The following is a 13,678-nucleotide window of genomic DNA, read 5'->3' as shown; positions in this document are numbered from 1 at the left end:
GTTGTTCCATTTAAGACTTTTCCACTGCATGGAACTGGCTCAACTGTATTTGACTACTACGCCTTTTTTGTTTTCCACTACGCAAAAGTTGTAGTATCGGGTACTTTTTTGGTACCACATCTGACAAGGATCCAAGTGAGACAAGGCCGATATGGGTTTTTAACTACTAATTGCTACAGTTCATCGCTATGATGACCAGCTACTTTGAGGGTACAATTTCTACAGTAGAAAACGAGGTATGAGTACAGTGGGGTACAGCTGGTACCATGCAGTGGAAAATGGGCTTTAGGTTGTATGCTCTGATGGCCAAGGACCACTCTCCTCAGGTCTGATTTGTTTTGACTTTTCAATGGTCACTTTACTGTTTGTAAGCTTCTGGATAATGTTGGCCATATGAAAAATTATGAAAACCTATTACTTTTAAAGAGGCTGTCTAACCTAATTCACTGTACAAAAGCAGATTTTGCGTATAAGTAACAGGTTTAGGACAAAAAAAAACCTGCCATTTACCTCTTTATCCATGCCTACGATTTGCCTCTTGGAAAGCTTTTCCAGCTCGATGGACGCGTTGTTGGCATGAGTCTCCACCTCCTTCTGCAGCTTAAGGCGGTGCTCGTCCATCTCAGCCTTCAGCTTATTCTCCAGGGCGATCAGCTGCTTCTGGTGCTGGCGCCGCATCCGCTTATATCCTGACATCTGTTCCCGCAACTCGTTCTCCTGCTCATGCTCATGGATCTGCCTTGTAACCTATAAACAAAACCAGAGTTAGCATCCATTTAGAAGTTTAAGGAAAAAATTAACAGAGGAATTCTAGAGTTAGTAGGCGGCACGGGGGCGAGATTTTAGATAAAAGAGGGCTTCAAAACCAGAAACAGCTGAACATTCACCAAAACAAATTTTACAAGTCACTAGCCTAGGCAATATTTTTTTGCCATTGGGTTTCTTTAAGACAAGGAAAGGTTGACAAAAGGTAAACAGTAGGACCAACCATCAAAGAGGACAAGATCTTAAAGCACAAAATCCCACAAAAATGATCCAATACTGTACACTTCTTATCCAAGACTACTGGATTGAGCAAAAATACAATGTACAGACTTAAGACAATAAATTTCACGCTTTCCATTTACTATCAGCATATCTTCAGCCCACCACAATGTCATCTTTTGCAAAAGAAGTCACCCAACAAGCACAAAACCAAGCATAAATCCACAAAACCAAAAATATGGACAAAGAAGTCCATATTAATATTCTTTTTAGAACATTGTTGAATTCAATTTTACTTGCATGTACATGCAACTCAATGTGTTCATATGGACCAAACTTGTCACACTGCACCAAACAATATTGCTTAGCCCCAGCCTAAAATGACGAGTGTAAATGAAAAACAAAAACAAAAACTTATTCCCATTCTAGAAAAACCTCTGCTGGTAAAGACTGATTTATAATGAATAGCAGTAGTGCCATCTACTAGGTTGCATCTCATACAGATTTATGCAAATGCAGTCCAACCCCGAGAAAGAAATAGCAGCTTTTGACCCCCAAACACGAACGGAAATCTGAACATGTGACCCCAGAATCATCCTGCATCTTTGAATGACTCACACGCAACTTACTTAAAGGGAACCTGTCACCTCCAAAAACCATCTGAAGCTGCCAGCAGTGTGTTTCTGACGATTGTTTTGTTCCTGAAGGCAGATGCAGCAAAAGCTCTGAAAACGTTTCTTTATCCCCTGCCGATGCACTTCTCTAGACATGCTTGAAGTCAAGGGGGCAGCGGTTTCCTTGCTTTAAGTCAAGGTAACCATGCACCCTTCCCTGTGACTGACAGCGCTTATGCACGAGAGTTCGGCAAAGCCAGCCGAACTGCCGGCTGTCAGTCATAGCGAAGGGGCAGGGAAGGGTGTGTGGTTACCTAGACATAAAGCAAGGAGACCGCTACCCTCTTGACTTCAAGCATGTCTAGAGAAGTGCATCAGCAGGGGATAAAGGAACGTTTTTCAGAGCTTTTGCCGCATCTGCCTTCAGGAACAAAACAATAGTCAGAAACACACTGCTGGCTACTCAAGTACTGCTGGAGGCTTCAGATGGTTTTTGGAGGTGACAGGTTCCCTTTAAAAACTTTATAAACTGTGTAGCTAGAGGCCATATTAGATTTTCTATTCTTGCCCAATTCTCTTCCATTCCTATATGCTCGAGAGGACCCGTGCCTTACAAACCTTCGCTCACAGAAATAACACGCACAATTGGTTGAAGGTGCATGTTTACAGGTGAATGACAGGTTTATACCATATTTTTCACTTTATAAGACGCACCCCCCTCCCCCCATCTTATGGAAGCACTCACTAGTATGTATTAGGTGTCGAGACCAGGGAAGAAGCACTGTAAGCGCTTCTCGTACTTACCCTCACTGGTCTTCTTTGGTGGGGCCGGCGCTGCACTGTCCTGACCCCGTACAGCGTCAGGACGTAGTGCAGCGCGGGCTGGAGAAGACAGGGGAGAGTGACTTCTGCCGAAGATGAACCGCGGCGCAGGAGAGACAGAGTTTTTTATTTTATTCTGATCTGCGGTCTGATGTGGGCCAGAAACAAAGGGCTGATCTGAGGTCTGATGCGGGTTAGAAATAAATGGCTGATTTGAGGTCTAATGGGGTCAGAAATAAAGGGCTAATTTGAGGTCAGATGGGGGTCTGACAGAGGGCTGATGGGGTTCTGACATGGAGGGCTGATATGGGGGTCTAATGTGATGTCCTAATATTTATGGGGTTCTGATCTAAGGATTTGATATGAGGTTTGATGAAAAAAATGGGGTGCGTCTTATCATCCGGTGCGTCTTATAAAGCGAAAAATGCGGTATATTTTGAGTAAAGCTGGCCATACATATTAGATAAATGTAGGCAGAAACCACAAATTTCTGCAGGACCAACTGACCATTAAATGTGTATAGGACCTCCTGACTTTCCTGAAGGAAGAGGTCAGGGGAGATGAGGACCGGACAATTGGATTTTAACGGCCTGATCCCAGAAAGATAAGTCACTACCTGAGGCTTTCTCCCCTCTCCCAGCATGAGGGGCAAGGAGACATAGCTGTGGCTGAACTAGCATTTGGCCAACAGATGTCTAATGTGCATGGATGGCTATCCTCTCGGCCATCAAGTAAGCAGAAAGATGATATATCTCCCCTTACATTTAAAATATATTTCAATAAACTGTGTAAAAGTGGATGCAATTGACAAAAAAATAAATAAATGATTATGCAAACCACATGCTTACTTTTGGAAAGGTGCAATCTTTGCATTCAGTAATGCATTTCAGTGAGCACGCTAAACACATCTGCAGTACTTCCGGGTTGCCTCCTCAGAAGCAAGAGATAATCAATGGGAAAACAAGCCCGCATTCAGTCACCAATGACTGGGGAGGCAAAATGTCAAATTCTGAAGTCACATGAGCACCCTTGGCATGCGTCTAACCACTGTGATCTTAGGCATGCATGAACGACCAGTGCACAGTAGTGAAACTGAAGGTTTTCTAACTTTGAATGGATGAGTACTGCACTCCATGAGACCACAAAAAAAAAGAAGAAAAAAACAAAAAAAAAAACAACTACATTTTATATAGTCACCCCCTTTTAAAGGGTGGACAATTGCAGTCAGGAAATAATAGGCTGGTGTGACAAGAAGTGAACAGTCTCTAGACCTCGCATGTGTACATGGATGAAGCACAAATGTAAAATGCATTATTGGCTCTTACCCTGACTCTCCACTGCAGCTTTGAGGAGGGAGAAAAAAAAACCTGAGCATTACCATGCCACAGCAATCAGAAGGTCCAAAGAATTAACTACGCTAAACAAAAGTCTCAAATGATAAAGAATTAGGATCCAATACAGAATATAATGCGGATTTAACCCGCCTTAATAGTCCCGACACTAGTAATCTCTAAATCAATTCGCACATGTACTATAAAAAAAAATGCTGGTGGACAGTGAGACAGCATGCAGCAGCACTGACAGCACACAGAACATTACATACTGCTATACGTCGTGGCATGGTGCTCACTGGATTTGGGTGTTACAGATGGCACTACTTCAGGCCTTTAGAGTGCAAGACTTCATTAAGGGTACGTTCACACAGGGCATGTACGCTGCGGTATGTCTGCTGTAAAACTGAGGGTGGAATATCTGCAGAATTTTACAGTAGTAGCTAAATAGATGCTGCAGAAATAATGCCTGCAGTAATTGACATGTGCATTTGAAATCCCCAGTATGTCAATTTCTACACTGGAAATCACCTTTTGCGATGCATAAGGTGAATCACTGTCAGATCCGCATCGGAGTATGTCCAGTGTAGCACACCAGCAATGCTTTTTTTATACATACAGTTGCAAGAAAAAGTATGTGAAACCTTTGGAATGCTATGGATTTCTGCACAAATTGGTCCTAAAAGGTGATCTGATCTTCATCTAAGTCACAACAATAGACAATCACAGTCTGCTTAAACTAATAACACACAAAGAATTAAATGTTACCATTTTTTTTTATTGAACACACCATGTAAATATTCACAGTACAGGTGGAAAAAGTATGTGAATCCCTAGACTAATGACATCTCCAAGAGCTAATTGGAGTGAGGTGTCAGCCAACTGGAGTCCAATCAATGAGATGAGATTGGAGGTGTTGGTTACAGCTGCCCTGCCCTATAAAAAACACACACAAGTTCTGGGTTTGCTTTTCACAAGAAGCATTGCCTGATGTGAATGATGCCTCGCACAAAAGAGCTCTCAGAAGACCTACGATTAAGAATTGTTGACTTGCATAAAGCTGGAAAGGTTATAAAAGTATCTCCAAAAGCCTTGCTGTTCATCAGTCCACGGTAAGACAAATTGTCTATAAATGGATAAAGTTCAGCACTGCTGCTACTCTCCCTAGGAGAGGCCGTCCTGTAAAGATGACTGCAAGAGCACAGCACAGACTGCTCAGTGAGGTGAAGAAGAATCCTAGAGTGTCAGCTGAAGACTTACAAAAGTCTCTAGCATATGCTAACATCCCTGTTAGCGAATCTACGATACGTAAAACACTAAACAAGAATGGATTTCATGGGAGGATACCACAGATGAAGCCACTGCTGTCCAAAAAAAACCATTGCTGCACGTTTACATTTTGCACAAGAGCACCTGGATGTTCCACAGCAGTATTGGCAAAATATTCTGTGGACAGATGAAACCAAAGTTGAGTGGTTTGGAAGAAACACACAACACTATGTGTGGAGAAAAAGAGGCACAGCACACCAACATCAAAACCTCATCCCAACTGTGAAGTATGGTGGTGGGGGCATCATGGTTTGGGGCTGCTTTACTGCGTCAGGGCCTGGACGGATTGCTATCATCGAAGGAAAAATGAATTCCCAAGTTTATCAAGACATTTTGCAGGAGAACTTAAGGCCATCTGTCCACCAGCTGAAGCTCAACAGAAGATGGGTCTTGCAACAAGACAACGACTCAAAGCATAAAAGTAAATCAACAACAGAATGGCTTAAACAGAAGAAAATACGCCTTCTGGAGTGGCCCAGTTAGAGTCCAGACCTAAACCCGATTGAGATGCTGTGGCATGACCTCAAGAAAGCAATTCACACCAAACATCCCAAGAATATTGCTGAAATGAAACTGTTCTGTAAAGAGGAATGGTCAAGAATTACTCCTGACCGTTGTGCACGTCTGATCTGCAACTACAGGAAACGTTTGGTTGAAGTTATTGCTGCCAAAGGAGGTTCAACCAATTATTAAATCCAAGGGTTCACATACCTTTTCCACCTGCACTGTGAATGTTTACATGGTGTGTTCAATAAAAAACATGGTAACATTTAATTTTTTGTGTGTTATTAGTTTAAGCAGACTGTGATTGTCTATTATTGTGACTGATGAAGATCAGATCACATTTTATGACCAATTAGTGCAGAAATCCATATAATTCCAAAGGGTTCACATACTTTTTCTTGCAACTGTACATTGACTAACTAGCAATATTCTAGCAATGTCAGCTTTTTTGATATGTTGCATCTAGTTGTTTGAGCGCTTTCATTATAGTTCTGCCTAAACTGTTCCTCAGAACCTATGTCTACCAGCTAAACAACCCTCATTGCAAATCTCTACCACTAACGTACACAAAAACCCACAGCACCCAAAAAGCCAGCATTTTCCACACCATGACCTCAACCTCCTGGGGTCCCATATACTCTTTGCCTTCATTACAGGCAGCTCTGCCACGTGATTATCAGTTTTACCACCAGTCCTGTCCTTGCTCTCCCGTGTAGACAGGATGTCAGCCTCCATGTGTGGAGGATTTCCTGTTAACTAGAGGATTACATCAGCCTCTATCAGGTCCCTCCTGGCAGCTCCCAGAGAATTCCCGTCCCCACCAAGTAGAGTGCTACTGAAGACCTATGCCCTATATAAGAGGCCAAGAGTGTAGTGATATAACAGGTAAGGCCATACAATAATTAATGACAGAGCTATAAATCACCCGACTAAAGGTACTTTCACACTTGCGTTTTTCTTTTCCGGCATAGAGTTCTGTCCTAGGGGCTTAATACCGGAAAAGAACTGATCAGTTTGATCCCCATGCATTCTGAATAGAGAGCAATCCGTTCAGGATGCATCAGGATGTCTTCAGTTCAGTCTTTTTGACTGATCAGGCAAAAGATAATACTGCAGCATGCTACGGTTTTATCTCGGGACAAAAAAAAAAAAAAACGAAGACTTGCCTGATCCGCGCCGAGCGGTAAAAATGTGAATTTTTTTATTATTAAATAAATCGAAACGGATCCGTTTGTCCGTATGACAAACGGACAGACAGATCCGTTCTTGCAATGCATTTTTAAGACGGATCAGGATTCTGATCAGTCTTAAAATGCAATCAGTTGGCATACGTTTTGCCGGTACTGCCTGCCGGATTCCTCCACCGCAAGGGTGAAAGTAGCCCTACACTACCTGCCTGTACTATCCTACCTGTGTGCAAAATCTGCAAAGTATTTCTACAAGATGCTGCTTCACTTTGTTTGCTGCTTCTAAGAATTAACAGAGTAATCTATTCCAAGCAGGGGGCAGGGGAAACAGGCTGAAGCTATATGACATAGGAATACACTGATGTTCTGCAGTATGAGGGGACAGAAGTTCTCCATCACTCTCCAAAGGCTAGTTTCACACCTCTGGTATGAATTCCAGCAGGCTGTTTAAGGAGACAATGCCGGGAATTAGCCAGACACAAACCTTAGCAAACAGTTGGTGTCCGGCCAATTCTCCAGACTGTCTGCTGGAATGCAGCCAGATCTCAGTTGGGCCCCATTATACTCAATGTAGCCGGCAGACATTCCGTCTGCATCCGGCAGTGCCGGATGCATTGAATACCGGCAGGCTGTTCTTTGCCAGAACAGCCTGCTGGAATTCACACCGCAGGTGTGAAATTAGCCGAAGAAAATACTCCAAGCAGAGCAACTGCAGTGTGCTGAGACTTCACAGCCCTTTGTATCTGAAGAGCCAGAGGCATGATGGGAAATGTAGGCTGTATTTGGGGAACCACATTAGAGGGGGAAGAAGCAGCCAAGATGGCAGCAGGCCCATATGCCACATCAATTAAAACCGGTATACACACACAAGAGTTTCAGCATTATTCTTGAATAATAGCCCATGTTGTATCTGGCTAATTAACAAAAATCTTGCAGAGAACTCAAGACTTCCAATTTCCTAATCTCCAAATATTCCTACCAAATGTTCAATTATCCGATTTTGGTGATTTTTCAACCCTAGAGGGGCCCTTATCATAACTTAGCCTCTATTACATGCCGATCACATGACACATTTTGAATTGTACCATTTAAAGTGGAATTTCGGTAAAATTATTTTTTATAAGAATACAACAATATAAAATGAGTTTATCCATAATGGACTGGTCTTCTCAAAGAAGAGGTCTTCTGAAGTGGTTTCACTGCATTTGTATAAGGGCTCATGTACACGACCAGTAGCTGTTTTGCAGTCCGATACCAGCCACGTGCATTCTGCGGAACAGAACGGCCGGCAATAGAACAGTCCTATCCTTGTCCGTACTGTGGACAATAATAGAACATGTTCTATAATGTTGTGGACGGCACAGAATGGACGTGCGGATAGCACACGGAGTGGTCCTGTTGAAGTAAATAGGTCCAAAGACGCAGATCGGATGCGGACCCAACCACAGTGTGCATGAGCCCTAGTGATTAGGTACATTTTAACAATTGGTTTTTCAATAAAGCAAAGTATCATAAACCCACAGGCCTTGCTTACACCTCTTCTGGGTGCAGCAGTTTCATGGGAAAATGGGACATGCAACTTGGGGGTTGTGTGTTTCCCAACTAAAGTCCATAAAAAAAATTAACTAAAATTGGTGGGCCCTAGAAGCAGCACTGTTCTATTCACAATGGGAACTGGTTTGTTTGCCTTCTGCTCTCTACTATATAAAACTTTGCTGCAGTGTTATCACAGCCCAGTGACAGTATTGCTGCAGAATTCTCTGCAATGTGAGATGTCAATGGGTTGAAGATGAAACATATTTAGGTTGTTCCTGACAAGATGCATGATAAGCAGACTGTATATCTTAACAATTCCTGAGTTACGGAAACAGCCTGGCAAATCTGCTCGCTTATTTCGGTAACTCCCTGAAGATTGAATGGAGAAAGCCACACACAAATACCCACTTCTCCATTTATTTTCTGCCTGGACGCGGCAGCCCCCTTCTCATCAGGCGAGTTGGAGGACCCCCATACACCACATATCGGCAGATCCAAGAGGTGGTACTCACATGTAAGGCTACTTTCACACATGCGTTAGGTGCCGATCCGTCTGGTATCTTCACAGACGGATCCGCACCTATAGTGCAAATGCTTGTATCCATTCAGAACGGATCCGTTTACATTACCATGAACAAACAAAAAAATCTGTTTTGACTTACATTGAAAGTCAATGGGAGGCAGATCCGTTTTCAATTGCACCATATTGTGTCAGTGAAAACGGATCCGTCCCCATTGACTTGCATTGTAAGTCAGGACAGATCCGTTTGGCTCCGCATTGTCAGGCGGACACCAAAATGTTGCAAGCAGCATTTTAGTGTCTGCCTCAAAGGCAGTACGGAGACCAAACGTAGCCAAACTGATGCATTCTAAACGGATCCTTATCCATTCAGAATGCATTGGGGCTAAACTGATCCGTTTTGGGCCGCTTGTGAGAGCCCTGAAACGGATCTCACAAGCGGACCCAGAAACGCCAGTGTGAAAGTAGCCTTACAGACATATATAGCTCATCTTATGGACATATCTATAATGTCTGTGTTCGGAATACCCATTTTAGGCTACTTTCACACATGGAGCCATTGTTAAGCATTATGAGCACCGACATGAAGATATAATGTATAGGCATATATTAAATGCATCATGCACTACTTTCTTATTTTTTGTGTAAGGAAAACGTCCACTGAAGTGTATGGAGAGTGATTAAAGGGGAGTGATTAACCCTTTCACCCCCAGAGGCGTTTTGTTTTGTGTTTATTTTTTTCGTTTTGCGCTCCCTGCCCTCCCAGAGCCATAACTTTTTTATTTGTCTGTTCACATAGCCATATGAGGGCTTGTTTTTTGCGGGACAAGTTGTACTTTCCAACATCACCATTTAATATTGCTTATGATTTAGTAGGGAGCAGGAAATAAAAAATCCAAATGGGGTGAAATTGCAAAAAAAAAAAAACAAGAAAAAAAAAAAACTGTTTATTTATGAACAGGGTGGATAAAAATCAATGATTAAAAATAAATAAAAAAATAATTTTATTTTTTTGATATAAAATGCTTTTTGGAGGAAAAATATATTACCATCCAAAGGTTATTCCATCATGAAATAAAAGATTAGTTTTTTAATTATGTAGAATAAGGCTGTACGTGGACTCCCATATTGTTGAATGGATTAGGCAGTGGCTGAGGGACAGACAACAGAGGGTTGTAGTCAATGGGGTATATTCAGACCAAGGTCTTGTTACCAGTGGGGTACCTCAGGGATCTGTTCTGGGACCCATATTGTTTAATATCTTTATTAGTGAAATTGCAGAAGGCCTCAATGGTAAGGTGTGTCTTTTTGTGATGACAAAGATTTGTAACAGGGTTGATGTTCCTGGAGGGATACACCAAATGGAAAAGGATTTAGGAAAACTAGAGGAAAGGTCAAAAATCTGGCGAAACGAAAATTTTATGTTGATAAGTGCAAGATAATGCACCTGGGGCGTAAAAACCCAAGAGCGGAATATAAAATCAGTGATACAGTCCTAACCTCAGTATCTGAGGAAAGGGATTTAGGGGTCATTATTTCAGAAGACTTAAAAGGTAGGCAGACAATGTCATAGAGCAGCAGGAAATGCTAGCAGAATGTTTGGGTGTATAGGGAGAGGCATTACCAGTAGAAAGAGGGAGGTGCTCATGTCGCTCTACAGAGCACTAGTGAGACCTCATTTGGAGTATTGTGCGCAGTACTGGAGACCATATCTCCAGAAGGATATTGATACTTTGGAGAGAGTTCAGAGAAGAGCTACTAAACTAGTACATGGATTGCAGGATAAAACTTACCAGGAAAGATTAATAGACCTTAACATATATAGCTTGGAAGAAAGACGAGACAGGGGGGATATGATAGAAACCTTTAAATACATAAAGGGAATCAACAAGGTAAAAGAGGAGAGAATATTTAAAAGAAGAAAAACTGCTACAAGAGGACATAGTTTTAAATTAGAGGGGCAAAGGTTTAAAAGTAATATCAGGAAGTATTACTTTACTGAGAGAGTAGTGGATGCATGGAATAGCCTTCCTGCAGAAGTGGTAGCTGCAAATACAGTGAAGTTTAAGCATGCATGGGATAGGCATAAGGTCATCCTTCATATAAGATAGGGCCAGGGGCTATCCATAGTATTCAGTATATTGGGCAGACTAGATGGGCCAAATGGTTCTTATATGCCGTCACATTCTATGTTTCTATATGTGTAATTTTTTTGGTAAATAAATTCCATTAATCCATTCACAATGTCATGCTTTTCCAGAGGTCTTTGTAAGATTATTGGTCAGTTTCTCTCCCTACAAGATATTATCACAGATGCTTGGTTTACTTTTGCAGTTCTTAAAACTGAATTTGACTCAGCAGAGATCACATGCCTCTTCACAGCAAAAATTTTATAACATGAACAGAGTTGAGAAAAATATCTTAATCCTAACTTCTACAAACCTATGAATGCAGAATCAACCTAATCAAACTAATATGAAAAGTTGTTATTCTAAAAATCTTCATCTACTTGCATATTATAAGTTATACCAGCAAGAATTAGTCTTTATGTAGAAAACTATGATTTAAATCAAGCCTTACTGACTAGTGATTTAAATTGTGATTTAAATCAGTTTGATTTAAATCAAATCCACCCTGTTTACGAAGTTTGATGTGCAATAAACTTACCAGTTACTTTTATTCTACAGATCAGTACGAATCCAGTGAAACCTTATATGTATAGTTTTTCTTGCATTTTGATAGTGACAATTATTTAAAAAAAAAAGTGGGAAAAAATATGTTTTATTTGTCGCCATATTTTGACCCCTATAACTTTTTTTGCGATTATGTGTACGGAGCTGTATGGGGGCTAATTTTTTTCCAGGGCGATCTGAACTTTTCATTGATACCATTCTGGGGTGTGACCATCACTTTTTTTGTGTATGACTTTTGTGTATTTTTTTTTTTGTGTATGACTATCACTTTTTATTACATTTTTTTGTAGAAAATTAAGCGACCAAAAACGGCAAAATCGGCCATTTGGACTCTTTTTTCCGTTTTGCTGTATGGGAAATATATTTTTATACTATGGGCGTTTTTGCACACCCATGATGTGTATTTTAAAAATATTTTTAGTTCTTTTATTTTTATTTTGGGAGAATGGGGGGGGGGGGGGGGGTGATTTGAATTTTTATTTATTTATTTTTTAACCTTTTTTTTATATTTCTATTTTTTACACTTTTTAGTTCCCATAAGGGACTGTAACAATCAATCATCTGATTGCTATTATCATAGACTCCAATGCACTTGCATTAGAGTCTATGATTATTTTACTACTTTCCTTTGGAGCCCTATTACAGGCAAGGGCACCATAGGAAATACTGTGCAGCAGCCTCCTGTTATTCACAAAGACGGGCTGCTGCACACACACTCCGGCTCCTCCGATCGGCACGCTCAGAATTGACCACGGCATCTGAGGCATTAAACGTCCACGATCTGCATTACTGCCGGTTATGCACATGAGCCACGGGTGTCCGCTATAAGAAACAGACGGCCACCCACGGCTATGGCGCCAGCGATCGGGCCCATGTTTAAAGACCAGTCCGATGACTTATATGTACGTCATTGGGCGTGAAAGGGGTTAAAGGGGAAGCCACGGCCTTCTCCATGCTTACCAAGCACAGTGCCTTACATTGTATAGCGGCTGTGCTTGGCATCGCGCTGAGCTGCTCCTAGGCCACGTTACCGATGAACATGACGTCACTCGTCCTAGGAAAAGCTGCAAAAAGGCCATGGTGCTCACAGGAGCGCCGCTGCCTTCTCAATCAGCTGATTGACGGGAGTCCCAGTTGTCAGACCCCACTGATAAGATACTGATGACATACAGCTACACCTGTAATGCATTATTCAGTGTCAGTGATTTCCATCATTGATTGTGAGCCAAAACCAGGTGCGATTCTAAACAAAGACCAGGTGCAGAACTTTCCCTTATACCTTATAGCTGTAGGCGCCAATCCTGGTTTTGGCTCAGAATCACTGATGGAAATCACTGACCAAAACACTGACGTATGAAAGTCTTAATACCTATGCACTTCTACTCACAATCACAGACTTCTACCCATACTCATGTATGGCCTTAGTGTGTAAGACTGCTTCAGTGGACATTTTCAGCAGTGATCGCACAGACGATATGCGGCATTCAGATTATTTTGCCCACTTGGAACGGATATGTCTGTCTGAATTGCATTGTGTTATTAACTAAACCTGAAAAGAAACCAGCTGAATGAATATAAAACAGATCACTACATTCTATAGTGAAAGATGACGCATCAATGACAGCTGTGTACAATCTGACTCACCTGCAATGGTAGCGAACATCTGAAGCATTACATGACCTTATATTACTCAACCGCCATTCCAGAATGGGGAGGAAGTCTCTCCTTATATTGCAATACAAGCAGATCATTCGCTACCTTGGATTGTGAGTAACGTGCAGGTTCTCTTTAAAAGTAGATCTGTCAGCTTAAGGCCTCATGCACCACAATGCACGGGCAACATCCGTGCAGTGGGCCGGACCCATTCAACTTTAATGGGTCCGTGGTCTGTCCGCACCGCAAAAAAAATAGGACGTCATTTCTTTGCGGTGCGGAACAATGGAAACAAACACCACGGAAGCACTCCGTAGTGCTTCCGGTGTTCCGTGACTCCGTTCCGCATCTCTGGAATTGCGGACCCATTTAAGATTTTAAAAAAAAGAAACTAAAAAAAATATATATCTTTAACAATATGTCATTTTCTGAAGACACACCCTTTAAACATCAATACTTCTCACTGCCAATTTGTTCCTACAAACTACAGAAATCTTCAATTCAC

General features: G+C 41.7%; 1 protein-coding gene across 5 annotated transcripts in view; it reads right to left on the bottom strand.

Moving 5' to 3' along the window:
• TAOK3 (TAO kinase 3) overlaps window positions 1-13,678 on the bottom strand; it is a 227,603-nt gene that overhangs the window by 68,206 nt on the left and 145,719 nt on the right. For all 5 annotated transcript variants that reach the window (XM_040416023.1, XM_040416022.1, XM_040416020.1 and 2 more), the window contains one exon: window positions 511-747. In XM_040416023.1, the coding sequence (XP_040271957.1) occupies window positions 511-747 (237 nt within the window). The remainder of the gene's footprint in view (window positions 1-510; window positions 748-13,678) is intronic.

Source organism: Bufo bufo, chromosome 2 (genome assembly GCF_905171765.1).
Source record: "Bufo bufo chromosome 2, aBufBuf1.1, whole genome shotgun sequence".
Taxonomy (NCBI): Eukaryota; Metazoa; Chordata; class Amphibia; order Anura; family Bufonidae; genus Bufo; species Bufo bufo.
Note: the sequence above shows the minus strand (reverse complement) of the source record. Positions and strands in the feature narration are given on the sequence as shown.